Source organism: Silurus meridionalis, chromosome 1 (assembly GCF_014805685.1).
Source record: "Silurus meridionalis isolate SWU-2019-XX chromosome 1, ASM1480568v1, whole genome shotgun sequence".
NCBI classification, from domain to species: Eukaryota; Metazoa; Chordata; class Actinopteri; order Siluriformes; family Siluridae; genus Silurus; species Silurus meridionalis.
Genome location: NC_060884.1, coordinates 17,121,027 through 17,141,357, shown reverse-complemented (window position 1 = coordinate 17,141,357; position 20,331 = coordinate 17,121,027). Strand labels below are relative to the sequence as shown.

The following is a 20,331-nucleotide window of genomic DNA, read 5'->3' as shown; positions in this document are numbered from 1 at the left end:
TTTATTTATTTATTTATTTATTTTTTTGTCTACAGAATAAAAGGAAAACTGCTGACTCTTTAGGGGCACTTTGCTGGCAGTTGTAGAGCTTTGTTGAATCTGTGACATCAAAAAAGTAATTTTGAGACTATAACGTAATGTATGGCTGTTTCATACTCAGTCATTGCAACTAAACTTTTTTATTAGTCTTATTAAGACCTCTGATAACCTCTGGTTATTTCTCCGTTATTATAATGAAGAAAATTTGTAAGAATACATTTATGTATTTTTTTTCTCCAACAAAGCATGCAAATGCTAAAGAAGTGAATTATCAACATGTCGAGACATCTAAAGCATGCAAAGAGAAAGCCTGAGGCTACCCTTCAGCTTTAAGTTCTCGAACATGGACTTGCCTTTCTCATAGCTGTTCATTTTTTTCTTCCTGCGTATCATTTCTAGGATCTAAAGATTTCTGAGCAGCAGATCATATATTTATTTAGCTTTTTCATTAACAAGGCACTACAGTGGGCCACAGTCATATACTGTAGTTTTAGGGAGGCTAGCAGAACTTCTACAATCAGTTCATCGAATGTATCTAAAAAATAGCACAGACAGTGACTGTGCATTTGATTGTACTATTCACTATAGTGGAAGATCAAACCATGCAATATTCCATAAAAAAAACTCTTCAGGAGGCAGGAAGTCTTTAGCAAAAACAAAGCCAGTTTGTCCACCCACATATTGCCCCTATGACTGTGCGATCAAGCTGCTTTCAAATTCAACCCACTCTTCATAAACAACAAGCCATTGAGGAGTACACCAGGGGTACATTAGTCTTTAATCATCTGCCACCCGGCAGGTTTCTCTCTTTGCAAAGAACAAAGGGGCATTTAACAATGTGTTGCTTATTATGCACTCAACCAATCCCTGGTAGCCATTGAGCAACTATGTTCCACAAAATATATTCATAAAATGTACACCTGAAATTGTGTTCGGTGTATAGAATCTTGTTTACATTCGAGAAAAGGAAAAATGGATGACCACCTCTTGTCCATTAGGACCTTCATCCTCTGGCCATGCAGAACTATGACACTGAAAATCAGTCACAGACCAATTCTAAAATTTGCCCTACCTTATCCCATTGCTCAACCTGAACACAAACCCCAATTACCCACCAGCTATGGACATCAGGGTTCAGTAAAGAAAACAGGTGTCAGAAAGCACCATTTGTCAGCATCATTGTCTAGAACAAGTGGCTCAGATCATTAAAGAGAGAAAGGTTAAAAAAATCCAGCCTTTTTTTCACAATGTAGAGGCATGAGAGTGGAAAGCAGATACAAATACAGACCTTTATTTCCAAGAACAAGAAATACAATATTAGAAAGAACAAATGCCCCAAGGCTTGTAAAATCAGCAGATGAAGGGAGGCTGTGGGACAGGGAAGGGTGCATGGGAAAATGCTGGCTAGGAAGGCAAAGAAGCATCCTTAGCAGGGCAGGGACGATGGGTGGCCATGACATGTTTGAGCAAAACTTGGAACTTGCCACGATCGAATATGCTTGTCCAAGTCATCGAGTGATTTGGACAGCAAGACTCGGATCTGCATAAGGAAATGGAGAAACTTTGCCAAATACAGTTCTGACCATCATGTCTTCATTGATGCGTTCTGTCACAAAGTAGATCAATAGATTTACAAGAACAAGAAATATCAAAACACTGAGGAGATACAAAGGCTAAGCAAAGGCTAGAAAAAGTTTAGTTAACTGGAACAAATATATATAAAAAAAACTACATGGCACAAGACACAGGAAAAATCACATATTTTGTTTGCTAAGATCAATAATGCCTCAACAAACAACCTCTTTAAAAAAAAAGAAAAAGCTTAATGTGACTAATGAGTAAAACAAATAGTGCCAAAAAAATGGAAGTGACAACAACAACAAAACAAACAAAAAAGAAATTCGACGTGTACACAAGTGTGTGTTCTGGAGGCCTTAAGGGAAATAGTCAGACAGAGCTACAACAAGAGGCGCCCTCTGGTGGTCTGAAGCAAAAATATCCAAGAAATGGACGTCAACTTTATTCTAAAACAAATAAATTAAGACACATATATAATCTTCAGCTGCCTTGATACAACCTTCTCTTTCCTTGTCTGAAACCCTGAATCTGAACCCATATCTACAGACATCTCACCCACTATTCCTCCATATTCCATTAGCATCTAAAGGTAACCTGAAAACCTGATGATTTTACTCCATTTTCATTGCAGAAACAGCTGATTAAACGTCTCCACTGAGAAATATGGTCCAGATGAACAGTTCTGGACCCCAGCTCATTTCTTTTTTTGACCACAGCTTGGGTTCCATGCCATACACACTGAACTTACTAAATTTACAAAACTTATTTTTAAGTTTATTATTACTTCCAAGTTATTTTGGTTGTAATCTTGATTGTTTCATGGACTTGATGTTTTCTGATAACCTGAACAGTTTTTTTTTGCTTTTTCACATTAGCCTAACAATCTGGATTTATCTGCTAGGCATTAAAAAAAAAAAAAAATTTAAAACTATACTTGTATCCATACTTCCAGTCTACTCTCCATGAAACTTTAATCTTTACTAGAGCAAGATTTCAAGAATCTACACAAAATAAGCTACTCATACACTTCCATATACCTTAGTGTCAGTTAAAAAATGTCAAATCTTAAAATCTGCCGTGTATATTTGTCTATGATGTCTACAGTTTGACTACTGCCAGTATTATTTGACTATTGTGTCCTCTGAGGCACTATTAGATTTACATATACATTTGTTTATAGAAGCAGATAAAAAAAAAAGTTAGCAAGTTATTTAATCCTCATTTTCTTTTTGTGGCTTATGCATAGGCGCTGTTAAAAACAAGCTAAACAAAGAGAAGATAAGCCCTCTTTAGTCAGAGAGTGAATACAGCCTTTGGGAGACACTGTATAAATCTTTGGCTAAGTAATTGTATTCTCAGGTACTAAATAAACAACAGATAAAGGTTTTTACAATGTCTTATTGATTATTGTTTATTTTGTAACACAATGTGCTCTAGTGCGCATTCATGTTGTCTCTTGCCACTGTTGCAACTGGCTCTGTTCTAGCACTGTCTTTTTCACCAAATGTCCTCCCTCAGACGCCTTAAAACCTGGCAGAAGAACTTGCTATTGGTGGTTTGGGCCCTGGGGATGAATTCTTATTGCGAATGTCGAAAAAGAAGATGAGCATGCACTTAGTCCAACTGTGGACCTGGCTCACTTTTTTCAGTTGTTGAGACAATGAGCTCCTCCACTGTAAAGACTGTTGCTTCGTCTCATGGTCATACCCCTACAACCATATTTTGTCACTGTTAAGGATCCTCAACATGGGTGGCTCATCCACGGCACGCTGACAGATTTCTTGGCAGACTTCGACGTGATGTCTTCTGTTAATGGGTCAGCATCCTGGGGATGAATTCGGCAGCAACACGCCGCATGAGGATTGCCTGGACTTTTGGAGATGAGACACGACACATCTAACGACGCTTCTACGAACTGTGTTCTGGTGCGAACTTTGGGTTCTTTCGCTTTTCTTTTAATAAACATGGTCTCGGATCTTCTAAGCAGCACTACGTAAGCCTTCTGTACTGCGCTGTCTAGAACTGTTTGGAATCGTTATGGCAGAATACATGGTCTGATAAACTTTTTAAACTGATTTGCCTTTTATTATTAGTATTATTTAATAGATGCCGTAATAACCTTCTGAACATTGTTTAGATCAACCGCAGTATCTCTTGATAATGTAACTTTTGTCTTTTGGCACACTGACTTATGAAGGTTGGTGCTCCCTGTGACTGTGCGTGCAGCCTTGAGCTGCCATCTGTTGGCGTGTTACAAAACTAGTCTCGAAACATTTTGATACAACCTCGTACATTTTTCTTGGTTCTTTGGTTTCCCAAGAATATTTCAGTAGTTGACTGGCCAAGATAAATTGCAGGTAGTTGTAAATAATTGTATGAATGTGTGCATGTATGGCAACCCACCCATGTATTCTCAACTCATGCCTAGTGTTCCTGTATTCCTGTATGATACAAATAAATAAATATGGGGATTCTGATGGTATATCCATAATTACAACTTAACATTAAATCTTTGAATTCTTTTATTTATTTCAAAGCAATTTGTAATTTTTCACAAGAGGTCAGGAGCAGAGGGCTCTCCTGCTTTGTCTGGGGATTCCACCATTCTTCTTCCTGCAACACCTAGGAAACATCTTATGTCTGATTGTGATAGGATGGTCCCTTTTAAGTAACCAGGCGAATAGTATTACAAGACGACCTTTATGTATCCTCATTTTTTGTACTGGCAAACCAGAAGCCATGCATTAAGGGTGAGCTCTCTGTTAAATTACACAATGTGCACACTTCCTGCATTGTTTGTCAATATACAGTATTTATAGCTACTAACTATAATGACTCATTCAAAAACATTTAGATGTTAATGAATTTTGCCAACAAGAACAAATTTACGTAAGTAATAAATAATATCACTTTTTTTTATTTTTTGAGAAACCTGATTTGGAAAGTGGTCTCAAGTTGATTAACTCAGTGTCACATAATAAACACAATGTCTTTAAGACAGGGGTCACCAACCTTTTTGACACCGAGAGCTACTTCTTGGGTACCGACTAATGTGAAGGGCTACCAGTTTGATACACACTTCTAAAATAACAAATTTGCTCAATTTACCTTTAATTATATGTTATTATTAATAATTAATGATATTCATCTACACCAGGGGAGTCAAACTCAACTGCACAGGGGGCCAAAACTCAAAGCACACTTTAGGTTGTGGGCCGAACAGGATAAACATTTATTGAACAGACTAAAACAATGTTTTTTGAACATAAATATGAATAAAAACAGAAAGGAATATTATTCCAGAATAAATAAACTTAAACTTTAAATAACTTAAAATATTTTGTTCTCCATAAAAATATCTCCTGTCAAACACCAGACGTCTCACAGCTTCATCATGCAGCTCTTCAGAAACTCTCCCTCAGTAAATAACCGGCTGATGGGACTCTGATTTCTCCTCTGTTTTCACACCAGCTTCACTTTGTCATTTTGCTCTGGTGAAAAACATCTGCTGAAATGTCAGATTCTTCTTTAACTCTTCTACTTTCTGTATCTTCTGCTCTGCATTCAGGTTTTTCAGCTTCTCCTGATGTTTTGTCTCGTAGTTCCGTCTCAGATTTAATTCCTTAATTACAACCACATTCGCTCCACAAATAAGACACACGTGTTTACCAGCAGTGTCAGTAAACATAGACTCAGAATCCCATCGGTTTTGAAAGGCTCTGTTTTTAGAATCCACTTTTCTCTTCGCCACTGTGAGGCGCTGTTTCACAATAACTGTTCAATAGGGTTAAATACATCAACAGAAGCTCGACTTGATTGACGCTGGAATGTTCCCAGGTAGTCTAGCGTTCGGTAAGGCAGCTGAAGCGCTGCATTATGGGATCTGTAGTTAGTGTTATCAGCGCCGGGCCATTAATAACAATAATAGATCTATATAAAATCATCTCGCGGGCCAGATTTGACACAGAGTTTGACACCCCTGATCTATGTGAAGACACTGATCATGTTAATGATTTCTCACAATAATTATCAACAATGTTTTAACAAGGTAGGAAACAGATATTTTTAGAAAAGGCTCGCGGGCGACTCATGTGGTCCTTGCGGGCGACCTGGTGCCCGTGGGCACCACGTTGGTGACCCCTGCTTTAAACAAAGTTTTTTGTTGTTGTTTTGACATAACCTTTAACATGACCTTGTTTTGAAGGTGCCCCGAAGCTAAAACAGAATGTGTGCATCAATGTTGTCCGTGTACCTTTTGGTCATTCAATTTTCATTTTAGCAAAAGGTCACATACGATTTACGCAAACGATTTTCATTAAATATGATGGATATCGGTGTAATAAAACGTAAAATCGCCCATCAAGTCAAGTCAAGTCAAGTTTATTTGTATAGCGCTTTTCACAACAGACATTGTCTCAAAGCAGCTTTACACAAATCAACAGTGATGGTGAATGGTGTGCATTTGTCCCTGATGAGCAGCCGTGGCGACTGTGGCAAGGAAAAACTCCCTTAGATGTTATGAGGAAGAAACCTTGAGAGGAACCAGACTCAAAAGGGAAACCCATCCTCATCTGGGTGACATCAAGAGTTTGATCATAAATCTTTCAACAATACAGAACACTGGAGAGTGAGAACTAACATGATTACTGGAGTATAAGATTATAAGTAATGTTCTTTCTGCAGTCTTAAACAGTCTATATGGTTAGTAGCTCCGAGTTTTATAAGCTCAGCATTTGTGATCACCACAGATCCAGCATCAGCTTCTCCATGCCAGAGCCTTTAAACACTCCAGGAGGTCCAATGTCAAAACTCCACACATGTAGCGGGATCCAAATGGCACTGGTACGTCTCTAGATGGTTCAGGATGTTTGTGAGTTCGGCATCTACTTCTTTAAAGGTCCGTAATCATCACGAGGTGGGAGGTGACTGGAGCTGGAGCAACCTCAGGATGCCTCGGGATGGGGAGAGAAAGAGAAGCAGTGGAGAGGAATTAGCGTAGCTGCTGTTCATGATATTAACAGCACAAGTTGATAATGTGCATGTGATCAGATGTTCTGGAGCACAAGGTTATGATGTGATGTGTGTTATGTGTAGGCTTTGCTAAAAGATACGTTTTAATCTACACTTAAATTGGGTGAGTGTGTCTGAGCCCCGAACACCGTCAGGAAGACTATTCCAGAGTTTAGGAGCTAAATGTGAAAATGCTCTACCACCTTTAGTGGACTTTGCTATTCTAGGAACTACTAGAAGCCCAGAGTTTTGAGATCTCAGGAGCGTGGCGGGTTGTAGCGTGTTAAAAGACTGGATAGATACACGGAGCCAAACCATTTAGTGCTTTATAAGTGAGAAGTAATAGTTTGTAGTCTATTCGAAACTTAACAGGAAGCCAATGTAGGGACGATAAGATCGGGGTTATGTGATCATATTTTTTTGACCTTGTAAGAACTCTGGCTGCTGCATTCTGGACTAACTGAAGCTTGTTTATTAATGAAGCAGGACATCCACCTAGTAACGCATTACAGTAGTCTATTCTGGAGGTCATAAACGCATGGACGAGCTTCTCTGCATCGGATATAGACAACATATTTCTTAGCTTAGAAATATTTCTAAGGTGAAAGAAGGCTGTTTTGTAACCTGATTGATGTGATTTTTGAAAGACAAGTCGCTGTCTAAAATAACACCCAGGTCTTTTACCGTTGAACTAGTGGTTACAGAACATCCGTCTAAATGCAGGTTGAGATGCTGGGCGTCTGTATACCAGTTTTGGGCGATGAGCAAAATCTCAGTCTTATCAGAATTTAAAAGTAGAAAGTTATGGGTCATCCAATCTCTTAGTTCCTTAACACACTCAGTCATCCGGGTTAATTGAGCTGTATCGCCTGGTTTAGATGAAATATATAGCTGAGTATCATCAGCATAACAATGTAAGCTAATTCCATGCCTTCTAATAATATTTCCTAACGGAAGCATGTATATTGTGAAGAGCAGGGGTCCTAGAACTGAACCTTGCGGCACGCCATAATTTACTTGCATTAGCCTGGATAGCTCTCCATTCAAATCTACGAAATGGTAACGATCGGACAGGTAGGATTTAAACCAGCTTAATGCCTGTCCCTGAATGCCGATGTAATTTTGTAAGCGATCTAGGAGGAGATCATGGTCTAATAACCTAGGCCCATAACCTAATAAAAGTAAATTCCGCGTATTGAAGAGCGCACCTACCTTTATAGACTGTATAAGCCCCGCCCACTTCTGATCTGCCGCAGCTGTAACGTATCGCTTCTGCACATCTGCAATTAGACCTAAAAAAAAAGTATTTTTTTCCTGTTTTAGTTTCCCCCATATTTTATTTTCCGTGCAGCCACGAAGAAACTGGAGACTGCCCTGTTCCTCTGTGAGTCTGTTCTGTAGTATTAGAAGTAAATAAAAAAAATAATAATCCTTTTTTATTTTTCAAAAAAAATCTGTACATTGCATACGCTGAAACTGGTGACGTCATAGACTTTCACGCGTCAGAGAGCGTTCATGACTCGGTGATGTAGCGTCCTTATTTATTCTCGTGTATTCGGAAAAGGTGCTCGGTATTGTTTACTGAACTCGAGGTTGTAAACATGATTAATTCGGAAATGAGTTCAGCAATGGATGATCCAAAAATGACTTCAGAGGAGGCTTCTTCTGAACAGAAGGTCAGACTTCCCCGAATTCAAACCCATTCCACCTTTTCCCCATCGACGCTAAATAATAATTGACATTTACCGTGCTTTTTTATTTAATATAATTAAAAGTAATGTCGCTTTTTCGATTTTAATAATATTGTATTGTTGTCATTTTTACTTGGTATTTTCTTGTGTGCTCGTGTACGCTTGTTAATTTCTTTTTTTTTGTAAAAGTCACCGAGTGCGTTATTAACAATAAACCCTGGTGTAAACCTAAAGATTTACTATCTACTACTATACAAGGAGTAGTAACTTAAAGGAGTTCCTCTTAATGATTGAGGAACCAGTGCGTCAAAATGGTACCTGACTTTACTTTTTCACTCAAATTAAAGTAAAAAAAGTTTGAGTTCTGACATGTACTATAGTTAAAAGTAGCCATTACTACTACCTGTTTTAGTGTCAGACTGGTAACTGGACCTCACATCATATTAATATAAAAGTATTTCAAATTTCGTTACCTAATAAATATATCCAGGCTGAACATCCACCATATGAAACACAAGCAGAGTAAAGATGATGATGATGATGATGATGATCAGGTGATCAGGAATGTCTGTTTTCAGTCATGTTTGCATCACTGACTCCCTCTGTCTCATCCATATTAACCCCATATTTCTTGTTGTCTTCTGCCTGCTCATTGTGAGCTTCGAAAACTAGTCTACATCTGTGATGTGTGAGAGCCAGGAAATGATACACTGGTGGTAGAAAAAATATTGACCATGACACCAAATAGCTTAAAACTAAAGTAACGAGTCTGGTTTGTTAATGTAAGAAGTAGAAAGTACAGATATTTGTAGAAAAAAAATTGAATGAGTAAAAGTAAAAAGTTGTCCATAAAATATACAATTTGAAGTAAAATACTGATACCAGAAAAATCTACTTAAGTACAGTAACCAAGTATTTGGACTTCATTACCTCCCATCTCTAGGTACCAGTACAGTAGTTTTTACTCGAATATTTGTGTTATTAATGTTTTTTACTTTTTTTTTGTCCTATTTTAGAGTGAGAATGCTACAAATGGTGTTGATGAAACTCTGCAACATATCCAGCCCTGCCATGTTTTTGGCATTTGCAAAGAGGTAAAGAACAACTTGTTCTTTCTGGATGAGAGAACAGTGATTTTCCCAAGTGGAAAACATTGTATTCGTTATCACATGGATCAGCGATGGACCGAATTCATCACCGGTAAGCCTGCTGAGCGCTTCACTTCCTGTAGTACCTTTTAAAAAAGCAACCTAAGTGTTCACCAAATACACTGTAAAGTACATATTTCTTTTCATGACAAAAAGTAGTAAATATATTTTAAATTGTAAACATACTAAGACTGTAATAATTTTTCAAAAATCTTATTTTTAATCTCCATTGATATGTTCAATTTATAACTACATCCAGCCTTATATTTTATGTTTGGATAGCTTTTGGATTTTTTCATTAGTCCCATTTAGTCTCCATATTTAAATGTTTTCCCACTCAAATGTTTCTTCACAGCTTCAAAGAAAAAGAAAGGCATTCAGGCCCTGGCTTTAAGCCCCAACCGGCGTTACTTGGCTGTGTCAGAGAGCGATATATGGGGTGCCATCGCCATCTTTGACTTAAAGGACAAGAATTGCTCCATGACACAGGTCCTTGAAGGCAGAGACTTTGACGTGCAGGAGTTCATCTGCATGTCTTTTAACGTCAAATCAAATTACCTCCTGGGTCAGGCTGGAGAACCCACATGGACCCTTTTCTGCTGGGAGTGGAGCAAAAAGGAGCTCCTCTATTCTATTAAGACCATGGAGAATGGGCTTATCAGCCAGGTATTGTTTTTTGGGCTTTGTAGTACTGAAGATGTTTCACATCTGTGTTTTATAGTGTTTACTGAGAGTTATCTTTTCTCAATCCCAGGTCAGCTTTAATCCGCAGGATCACAGAGAGATCTGTGTGACCGGAACAGAAGCTTTCAAACTCTTTGAATTCAAGGACAACTCCATAACAATGACCAACTCATTTAAATTGGAGAACGAGGATGCCCTGTGCCACACATGGATGTCCCGGGATTGTGTCATCGCTGGAACCGAGGCAGGAAACCTGTTAATGTTTAAGTCCAAACAACCGCACAGGCTGGAAAGACCATGTGAGAGGTAACACCATCTTGCTTGTTCTGATATGTTTATTTTTTTAATGTTTGTTTCATGCTAAAGGTGCATTTTTGGGGAATTTGTCCCAAATCATCAAGCTTTACATTTACTTCCTTGACAGAAAAACGGAGACAGACGACTCTTCTTCATCTTTAACTGAGGAAGTTACAGCCATCCAACGGTATTCCAAGGGATTTGCCTGTTCAGCCGGACCGGGATTAGTTTGTCTCTACAATAAATCTGACCAGAACGATACCTACAGAAAGACTGTGGAAATAATAGTGAGTAATTCATATCTAGCATTTGGTAGAAACTTTAAAGCAAGGCAGTTTACCAGTGAAGAAACTCTGCAAGTTTATGATTAAGGGTTTGGCTCACAGTTCTAAAGTATCAATATTCTGACACTGAGTCTGAAAATCAATTAGTAATTTGGAAAGCACTAAGAACTGTTTTCCTCTGATTTCCTCTGCAGATTTCTGTCGACCCAAATAGTTATCAGCCGCTTCAGAAGATTGCCACAATGTGCATTAGTCCAGCAGAGGATATGCTGGCCATCACAACAGACCAAGGGCAACTGTTCCATATCAGCATTGAAATCCTGCCCATGATATGTGAGGTAACAGATCAACAAGCAGTATGGTGTTATACAGTTATTGAAGAAAATTCCAGTTTAAAATTGGAAATGTGCTAATTTCTGTTTCTTTTTTTAGAGTACGAAACCCCAGTTTGAATATCTTTTTCACGCTCTTCATTCTGACAACATCACTGGACTATCCATCTGCACGATGAAACCCCTTATTGCCACCTGCTCTTCAGACTGCACCATACACATCTGGAACTACAAGTCCAGGTAGGAGCTGTTAAAAATTAAGAGGACTTTTTAGATCAAAAATCTATTATTTGTTAGAGAAAATTAATATGTATGTTATCTGGCTCGAAAATCTCATTCACTAGACATTAAATATTCCTAAAAGTATACATACATGCAAAGGTCCTACTAGAGAAAACTATATAAAAAAAAAACATTTTGTGTCAAGCCAATCTACTAATTAAAAAGCAATATTTAAATAAGTACTTGGTATTAATTAGCATAATCCTCATCAGACATAGATACCAAAATATCCATAGTGCTTATTTATTTTGACATTCTTCTGAATGTATGGAAAAAAATTTCTCTCTGCAGCTTTCTGGTTCAACGTGAGGAGTTTGATGATAAGCCACTCTGTGTGTCGATTCACCCAAATGGCCAATCCATCCTGGTGGGCTTCTCCACTGAAATCTGCCTCATGAACCTGCTTTGTGACAACATGCGCATTGTCCAGAGTTTTAAGATGTACAACTGTACTGAGGTGGGTCCTCACTGACATGACCGTTGTGAAGTTTTGACAATTGAATTTAATTCAATTCATTTTATTTGTATACAGCTATCAAAACTCTATAATCTATTGACAGCTCAACAGTTCATACCCTATGTGGTTACATCAGTTTAGCATTGTTGTGCTGCTGAGATGTTTAGAAATAGCATTTGTTTAAAAGTAAGGGCATATAGATCAAAAGCATATAGATTGTTATTGTTCTCTAAGCTCAAATATTGTTCTGTAATTGATTAATTGAGATTTTATGATACAGTAAAACCCCATTGGAAGAGCATAATTCGTTCGTGAAAATTGCTCGTGTGTCTATTTGCTCGTACATTCGAACTGATTTTCCCATAAGAATTAATGTAAAAGTGATTTAATCCGTTTCCGACACCTCATTCGATCGCTTATTTTTGCAATTAAAAAGTATTTGTGGCCTATTTTAACAAACAAATGCACCGCAAATTACTGTACGGTAAACACCATTTAACACTTACCCATGTGGTAGTGGTTGATTGCGAGTGTGAGACGCACAACACGCTCATACTTTTCGACTATTTACTTCTTGGTTTTACTGGTAATTCTATTTACTTTCCTTTTCACAGCACCATCACTGATTTTCTTGGGAGACATTTTTTAAGATTTCTAGTGAAACAAAAATATAACACTAAAAAAAGTTAAGTTTTTGCTGCACGGAACAACCAGAGCAGCCGAGCGAAACGAGATCAACTAAGCGACTGATGCTACCCTCGGCTGAAAGCGGGGAACCAGCAGCGTGGGTTTGCTCGTGCCTTCGAAATTTGCTTGCAAAATAGGGTGAAATTTTGCGAGCAAGGTCGCTCGTATCTTCGTTTGCTCGTACTATTAGTTGCTCGTAAAATAGGGTTTTACTGTACTATGTGTATAAAGCGAAAAAAAATTATGTGTTTGAAATTAGTTTGTTGAAACTGTATAGGGAAAGTAAGTAAAATAAAAGCACGTGTGTTCACAGTGTGTGTTCAATCACGATGGCAACATGTTCGTCGCCATCAGCAAGAACATGATACATGTCTACAATATCAGAACACGTAAGAAACAGGACCTGAGTGGCCACACTAATCAGGTCAGTATGTATTTTGTTTTACAACATTTTACTACCACAGGATCTGAAGCAGAAGGTGTGTCCTTGGAAATGTGGGGGTCTCACTAAATTCTGTTGTTCCAGACAATGTACCTCAGCTGACAGATTTCACAGTCAGATTTATAAACCTTCATGCTTGCTAACTGCTTAAAACTTGATTTAGGCCAAACACATTTTTTTTAATTCACCATATCATTCTGTATATTTATTTTGTCATAATGTTGATTCTAAAAAGTAATTTGTGCACATACAACTTTTTTGAACACTTTTACTGCATTTATAATCACAAATATGCATACAAACAAAAATAGGTTTTTCGAATGAAATATTTTGGAAATATAAGTAAGACCACTATTAAATATCCATGACTTGGATACCCTTCAGGTGCAGTCAGTGAAGTGGTGCAGTGATGACCGCCACCTGGTGTCATGTGGGCTGGATGGCGTTGTATATTTATGGAACCTCCTGACTGGCAACTACGAGATTAGGAAGGAGACAAACTTGATCATTGCAGATATGACGCTCTCCACTGTCACGGGGAACGTCTTTGTTGTAGACCGGTTCAGTGTTAAGGAGATTTGTGATGGAAAGGCAAGTCCAAAAACTCAAACACTGTATGTTTTTTTTGTTAGATAAGTGGCTAAAGTTACAATCACAGCAGTGTGTTTGGGTATATTAATTGATTAATTCAATAGAATATTTTATTTAAAATAGTGCTTTTGAAAATAGACATTTTCTCATCTCAATTTCATTGTGCACTCTATTTTTGTTTTCACACTGTGATCCAGATAACTTGATATTTTGTTCCCCTTTATATATGTCCGAATGTTAAGGTTAACTTGATTGGTACATGTTTTTGTTTATAACTAGATCATAGATGAACAGGCCTCAGATGGTGTGATCTACACAGCCATCTCTATGACTCATTTAGGTGAAACGATCTACATTGGGACTGCCACTGGTACTGTCAGAGTCATCAAACATCCATTTGAAAAGGATAAAACCTGGGAAGAACATCAGGGCCATTCTGGTCCTATCACAAAAGTATGTATGTTGTGTTACTATGGGACAGATGAAATGTAGAAATAGTTTTGTAGATATGTGTGTGCACTTTAAGTTAATGCCAGATCAGAAAATAATGGCCAAAGAAAGTGTCAATATCATTATGAGACTTTTTTTTGGCTGTGTTTTATATATATAGTTTATAGCTAATGATGTTTATGAACATTTCCATTCCCTTCAATTCAACTTTCAACATTTCTCCTTTAATCGTGTGCGCAGATGACCGTCACACCCGGTGATCAGTTTCTGTTGACCGCCTCGCAGGACGGCTCCCTCCTCATCTGGGCGATCATTGACCAGTGCGGACGAAAGCTGGAGATGGTGAAAGACCTTGATTACGTTGAAGAAGTTCTTTGTACAAAGGAATATCTGGAGGAAAAGGTATGTATGTGCTATATAGTCTTTGAAACTGAGGGAATTATGTTTTGCTCACACTATATTTTGCATAGGAGCAGTATAGTACATTGGCCCCAGTGCTCGAATTGAGTCAAGTCCAATTCGAGCACTGATTGGTTTGCTGAAGATGTGCATTTATGTTTATCCTATAATATTTTTCTCTTAAATCTCTTCATATAGGATCAGATGATACATGAGCTCAAGTCCAAAGTCAGGTGGCAGGAAGTGAAGAGTAAACACAGACTGAATCTGAAGAATATGGACTGCAGTAACAAGATGAACAACATTGCTCAGAATTACTTGCAGAAAATAGATGCTCTGACAGCAACAATCCAGGTTTGTACTTATGAGCTCAGGCTGAAAATGTATTCTTAGGGCCTCGTTAGTGAAAGGAAAGTAGATAATGATCAGATATTGGGCTGATTTCACAAATTACACATCACAACAAATTTGGAAATATTCAGGTAAGCCAATACTCTGTACCATGTTTGTGTGAATAGTGTGTATCTTTACACTTTGTGATAGAGTCATCAGAGGGCACAATGATCTGAATTTATTTAACTGGTGGCGAACACCACTACATATTGCTTTGTTTATTCATTCAGTACACAATTACACAACCCCTAACCATGACTTGATCTTGGTTCATAAAGGGGAACCTCACAGATTAGTAACAAGTAGTTTATGGTGAACATTTTGTCGAGTCTGTAATTGTCTATAAATATATTTACTTCTCACTGTAGGTGCTGGAAAATCATAAAAAGGAACAGAGTGTCTTTCACGAGAAGGTGTTGAAAGATTTGATGAAAAATATTGAGCAAGAGCAGAAGAAACAAAGTAAATACACTCACCACATATCAACGTTGTTTGCAAACATAAGTTTTGTTAAATCTCCCTAAACTACAACAGTGCATGATTTAAATTGGATGGCATTTTTTTCCCAGGACACAACTACAATAATAAGGTCTTTGTGGAATATGACAAGAACATTGAGTTGGGGCATAAAATGCATCTCATGCAAGAGGATTTCAAGATGGAAAAGGACAGCCAACTTTGTGCCATGGAGAAAATGAAACAGGATCTTGAAAACAAGATTCAGGAGGTAAGGAAATCTTGTCACTGAACTTGTCACTGTCAGCAAAGATATTCCTGTTTTCCTTGTTTGTTCTTGCTTTGGCTCTGTTCTAGTCCTCCAAGTTCATTTTCCTCGTATTCTCAATGGTTTGTTTGTTTTCTTTTTAATATTACAGTTCAGCGCACTATTTGACACATTGTAGACTATATAGAGTAGCTGCACTTAGCTCCAGAACAGTAGCTATTAATCTTTTGGGAATAGTTACATAATTGTACATACAAAATCCTACAATTAGACACTGATAATTGTTGCATGTGTGGATGATTTGGAGTTCACATTGTAATATGCATCTCCTTTTCTATCACCATTCTAAAGCTACAAACCAGTTTGGAAGAAGAAGTGAAGAAATCCGAGGAGAGGCAGCATGCGTTAAATGAAATAGCTGAATCTGAGATCATAGAACTCTGCAAAGACTATGAACAAGATCTTAAGGTGGAGCAGGAGGCCAAGCAGATAACTGAGCATCAACTGAGACGCACAAAGAAGAATGTGAGTGTTTCAGTATTTGTTCTAATTATTGTAGCTACTATGTCCAGGTTTAAATGGGGAACTTATCAAAGCACAGAACTACAAAGTGCTGTTTTTCTATATTTTTTCAGTGTACAAACAACTGATACATTGTAAAATACTTGTCAAAATGACTGCACTCAATCATGTGATTTTACACCATTTAAATTTGTGCATGTGTTTTTGTTTTAAAGGTATCAGAGCGCTGGAAACTGAAAGACATAATAGATGAAAAGAGCTTCAGGATCTCGACGACATTGGAAGAGAAGCAGGTCCTGGTGGACCAACTGAAGAACGAGAAAAAACACATCAAGCATCTCAGACAGACAATGGAGAAGCAAAGCAATACTATCAATGAACAGGTAAAGCTCATTTTACAATACAAGTCCTGGCTTCGTTTGTGTTGGCATATAGTAGAAATTTGTGTTTGGTATACATTTAGAATAAGATACTTTCAGTGCTCCATATTATAAGCTGAAACATGGAGAACAGATTCAGGTGGTGGATAGAGTGGCCATAAACAAGGTCTTAGGCACAGTAAAGGCCCCTCAGGTTTTAGCTTATTTTACAGAATATATGAAAATAATCTTATATATATTTTATAATGGTATCTATTGTTATAAAAAAATTATTATAAACAAAACTTTCAATACAGCATTCAATTAAATAAGAAGGTAATCTTCTCTGTCCTTTCAGGAAAGCTCCATCAATAAGCTCCACACAACACTTCAAGACCTGGAGATGATCTTGAATCACAAAGAGAAAGAATTAAACGATATGATCTTGGACTGCAAAAAGAAAACAGAAGAACTGATTAACAGCAAAGAGAAGAGTGAACTGGAGCAAATTCAGGCAGAACTACAGGAATGTAAACAAAAGCATGACGAGGTGAGGTGTTTAATGCTCTGATACTGTGTTAGATTTGGTTATTCTGATTATTATAGGGCTGAAACGATTTCTGGAGTAACTCAAGTAATTAGAATACAAAAAGGCATTGAGCCAAATTACTTGCCTCAAACTTTGTTTAGTCCATTTAACTACACACGGAGCACTGTGTTTCCCCACGGACCGTTATTACTGACACACCACCCGCTAAACTCTGGAGCGCTCTGGACTGGTAACACAGAAAATGCTGCAGAATAAAAAAAAGGAGGATTGGGGAGAAAACTGCAAGGGACGAGGAAAAGATTCAGGCCAAAGAAAGATTCCAAAGTTTGGGATAATTTCAAACATAAAGAAAACACTGTACAGTGCGTTTAGCAATACAGATTGTAAATATTTCTAAAAAGGAAACTTGTTTATTTAAGAGACCCATCTTATTTTTTCTTGTATATTCAGTATCGCTCTTTAATAAAGAAAAAGTATTTCTTAACCAATTACTCAATTAATCTATGAAATGATAAGTAGAAACTCAATTACTAAAGTAATCGATAGCTTATTTATTATATATTTTTTTAACTTCAAGCTGATCAAAGGATGTTTTTGTTTTAGCTTGGTAATGAGGCAGATCAAGTCAATAAGAGGAACAATGAGATCATTGCTGACCTGAAGGAGAAGATCAAATTAAAGGACACAGCATTGAGTGCAGAGAAGCAAAGGGTTTGTTTCACAATATGCTTTGTTTATGATGACAATTATTCCATAATAAGCATCAACGTTTTCCACAGGCTTGTAATGTAATCTTTGTTATGTTGTGGTTTCCACAGGTCAAAGACCTAAATACTAGGGTGCAAAGGATGAGGGTTGACATTCACAACTGTACAAGCTTCATCCAGGAGCCAGACAAGCTGAAGCAAAGCATCATAAATCTCCACTCACGCTATATTGATAAAGAAGTGAGAATTATCACACACACACATCAACATGTACACACATACAGTAACCCACACAGAGTACACAGTCTAGTATGCTTTTAACTGACTGGGTGTGATGACTGCACTAGGTGTCAAACGAGATGGAGGATGAAATCATGCAAGATTACGATAGAAACCTGGCACATTTGCAGAATGTCGTGGACTCTGAAAATGCAAGGCATGCTCGGGAGCTCCAGCATGAGAAAACACAATACTCCAAGAATGTAATGGTAAGAATCCTTAGTAATTCACTAACACTAGATTCTCTAGAGTTCTCCATTAAGGGGGTGTATGCATTACACTAGCCTCTGTGTTCATCCAGATGTGTATGGGTGTTTGCTTTTGAAAAATTGCTATTTTGTACTGTAAATACAAGCAACAGTAACTTTATTAACTAAATGTATTCTTTAATTCATCAGCAAACTTTGTTAACTGTTAGACTTCACATAAAGACACAAGTTAAAATGTCTTTTAATTTGTCTTTATAATTAATAATTTTATAATTAATAATTGACTTTATAATTATAATTGTCTTTATAATTTGTCTCTAAAATTAAATGTGAACTATCTATAATTAAATCTTTGCAAGTGAAGTTTTTCCTGTCATAAGATTACCATGAATTCGATTATTAAACCTTTAATAAACATTTATACTTATTTCAAGTTCAAATGTGTAATGTTGTTAGCAGATATCTTTTTTATAGAATAGTTTAGAGTTTGTAGCAACTATACAGAAATAGAAACACTCTGACATGTTTTTGCATGTGTGTAGGAGGGCCGCTCTTTACATGCTCACATTAAGGAGCAGAAACAAAGGTACAAGGGGCTGATCGACATCTCAAAAAAGAAGGATACCCATCATGCCAATAGTAAGTAACAAAAGAAAGAAATATTTTAGTTTAGTTTTCATTTTAGTAAAGCGACTTTCACAGTGCTTTACAGTCTGTTTTGAAACAAATTAAAGTAAGATGCTGCATTTTAGATGGTTTAAAGCACTCAGAAAGCATATGCAATTTCTTTTCTTTCAGCAGGAGCAATTTCAACAAACCACAAGCTAAAAGAAAATGTCCTGGACAAGAGCTAAAGATAAGCATTATAACCTCAGAGTTCATCAAGCCCTGTCAAATTACCACCTGCTAAGACCAGATCAAATTAATGCAAAAAAGATGTTACAATCGCTTCATGTCCTTATAATGGTGCCTAAATGTTCTAAACAATGAGAATAAATGCTTTCTTGTTGAACCTGATGTTTGCAAGGATTTATAAAGCAGCTTCTGGTCTGTTATAAATCATTTAAAACTCGTTTTTTAAAGAGGTTATTTTTGCTTTGGTGTTAAATGAAAAACAGTGTTTTAAAACTAAAACTATTGTATCATTAAATTAAATAAATAAAGTGTGAAGGTTTACTTAAAAAGAAGATAGGAAAATATTTTCATATACAAAATATGGGCTAAACACAATTCTTAATGTATTTAATTAGTAATTTTTAATTAAAGTTTATATGGGAATTCATTGTTTTAAGTAAATCTTACACTCTATAAGTCACACTTATAAATATACTAATTTCAGTTTTTTCCTCACATGCTAGTTATCCTTATAGGGAAATGGGTAAAGTAAAAAATTTATTAATCTGTGAACTATCTATAATGGTAGTGCTAAATACACTTATATCTGAGCATAAAAACAGTGAGATAGTTCACATATATTTTTCATTCTGTTATAACTACAATAACAGTTTATTCAATAATTAAAAAAAATCTTCAAAAATAAAACAAGCATTTAATCACAATATACAGCCTCAATTATAAAAAAAGGTTGAGATGATTTTCAAATATCATAAATCCATATTCTATTCACAGTAAAACAAGAAAAACCAATCATATTAAATGTTCAAACTAAGAATATATAACATTTTCAAGAAAAAAAAAATTCAATATTCAAATTTTAAATTTGATGGCTGAAACAGGTCTCAAAAAATTTGGGACATGTCCATGTTTACCACTCTGTAGCATCACTGTATAGATCTGGGAACTGAGGAGACCATTTGCTAAAGTTTTGGGAGAGGAATGTTGTTTCCATGTTTTAGCTGCTTAACAGTTCTTGGTATCCTTTGTTGTATTTTCTACAACGAAGTCATGCTATTGTAATAGATGCAGTATACAGTTAACATTGTCTTTCTCAAATATGCAAGGCCTTTCCTGAAAAAGATGTTTTCTGGATGGAAGCATTGGTTGCTCTAAAACCTGTTTATACCATTCAGCATTGATGGAGTTTTTCCAAGTGTGCAAACTGTCCATTTCACAAGCACTAATGCACTTCAATACCATCAGTGGATTGTATGTGGATTTTTTGAACTGAGCCTTTATTACATGCCAGATGGTCTCTCTCTCTCTCTCCTCTTTAGTTTGAAGAACATGGTGTCCAAAATAAAATAAAAAATCAGTATT

At 36.8% G+C, this 20,331-nt stretch overlaps 1 protein-coding gene across 3 annotated transcripts; it reads left to right on the top strand.

Moving 5' to 3' along the window:
- The first annotated feature begins 7,702 nt into the window (after positions 1–7,702).
- Positions 7,703–19,131, top strand: LOC124396787 (cilia- and flagella-associated protein 57-like). 3 transcript variants are annotated; one of them, XM_046866202.1, is made up of 23 exons: positions 7,703–8,303; positions 9,335–9,518; positions 9,822–10,132; positions 10,221–10,456; positions 10,575–10,734; positions 10,926–11,069; positions 11,164–11,303; positions 11,637–11,802; positions 12,803–12,913; positions 13,316–13,522; positions 13,802–13,975; positions 14,213–14,374; positions 14,570–14,725; positions 15,133–15,226; positions 15,334–15,491; positions 15,840–16,013; positions 16,226–16,393; positions 16,728–16,919; positions 17,523–17,630; positions 17,738–17,866; positions 17,974–18,114; positions 18,657–18,753; positions 18,916–19,131. In XM_046866202.1, the coding sequence occupies exons 1-23, from the start codon at positions 8,229–8,231 to the stop codon at positions 18,966–18,968; spliced, it is 3,540 nt and encodes a 1,179-aa protein (XP_046722158.1). In that variant the 5' UTR covers positions 7,703–8,228; the 3' UTR covers positions 18,969–19,131. The 3 variants fall into 3 exon arrangements, with proteins under 3 accessions (XP_046722158.1, XP_046722081.1, XP_046722234.1); XM_046866125.1 differs by having other exon boundaries at positions 18,913–19,131; XM_046866278.1 differs by having other exon boundaries at positions 7,704–8,011; positions 18,913–19,131.
- Positions 19,132–20,331: the final 1,200 nt, after the last annotated feature.

What these genes read in the sequence shown, in the direction of transcription:
- LOC124396787 (XM_046866125.1), top strand. Translation starts at nt 8,229, where the DNA reads ATGATTAATTCGGAAATGAGTTCAGCAATGGATGATCCAAAAATGACT. An exon ending in GAAAGACTGTGGAAATAATA is followed by an intron (nt 10,735 to 10,925) that starts GTGAGTAATTCA and finishes TTTCCTCTGCAG; the next exon opens with ATTTCTGTCGACCCAAATAG. An exon ending in AATACTCCAAGAATGTAATG is followed by an intron (nt 18,115 to 18,656) that starts GTAAGAATCCTT and finishes GCATGTGTGTAG; the next exon opens with GAGGGCCGCTCTTTACATGC.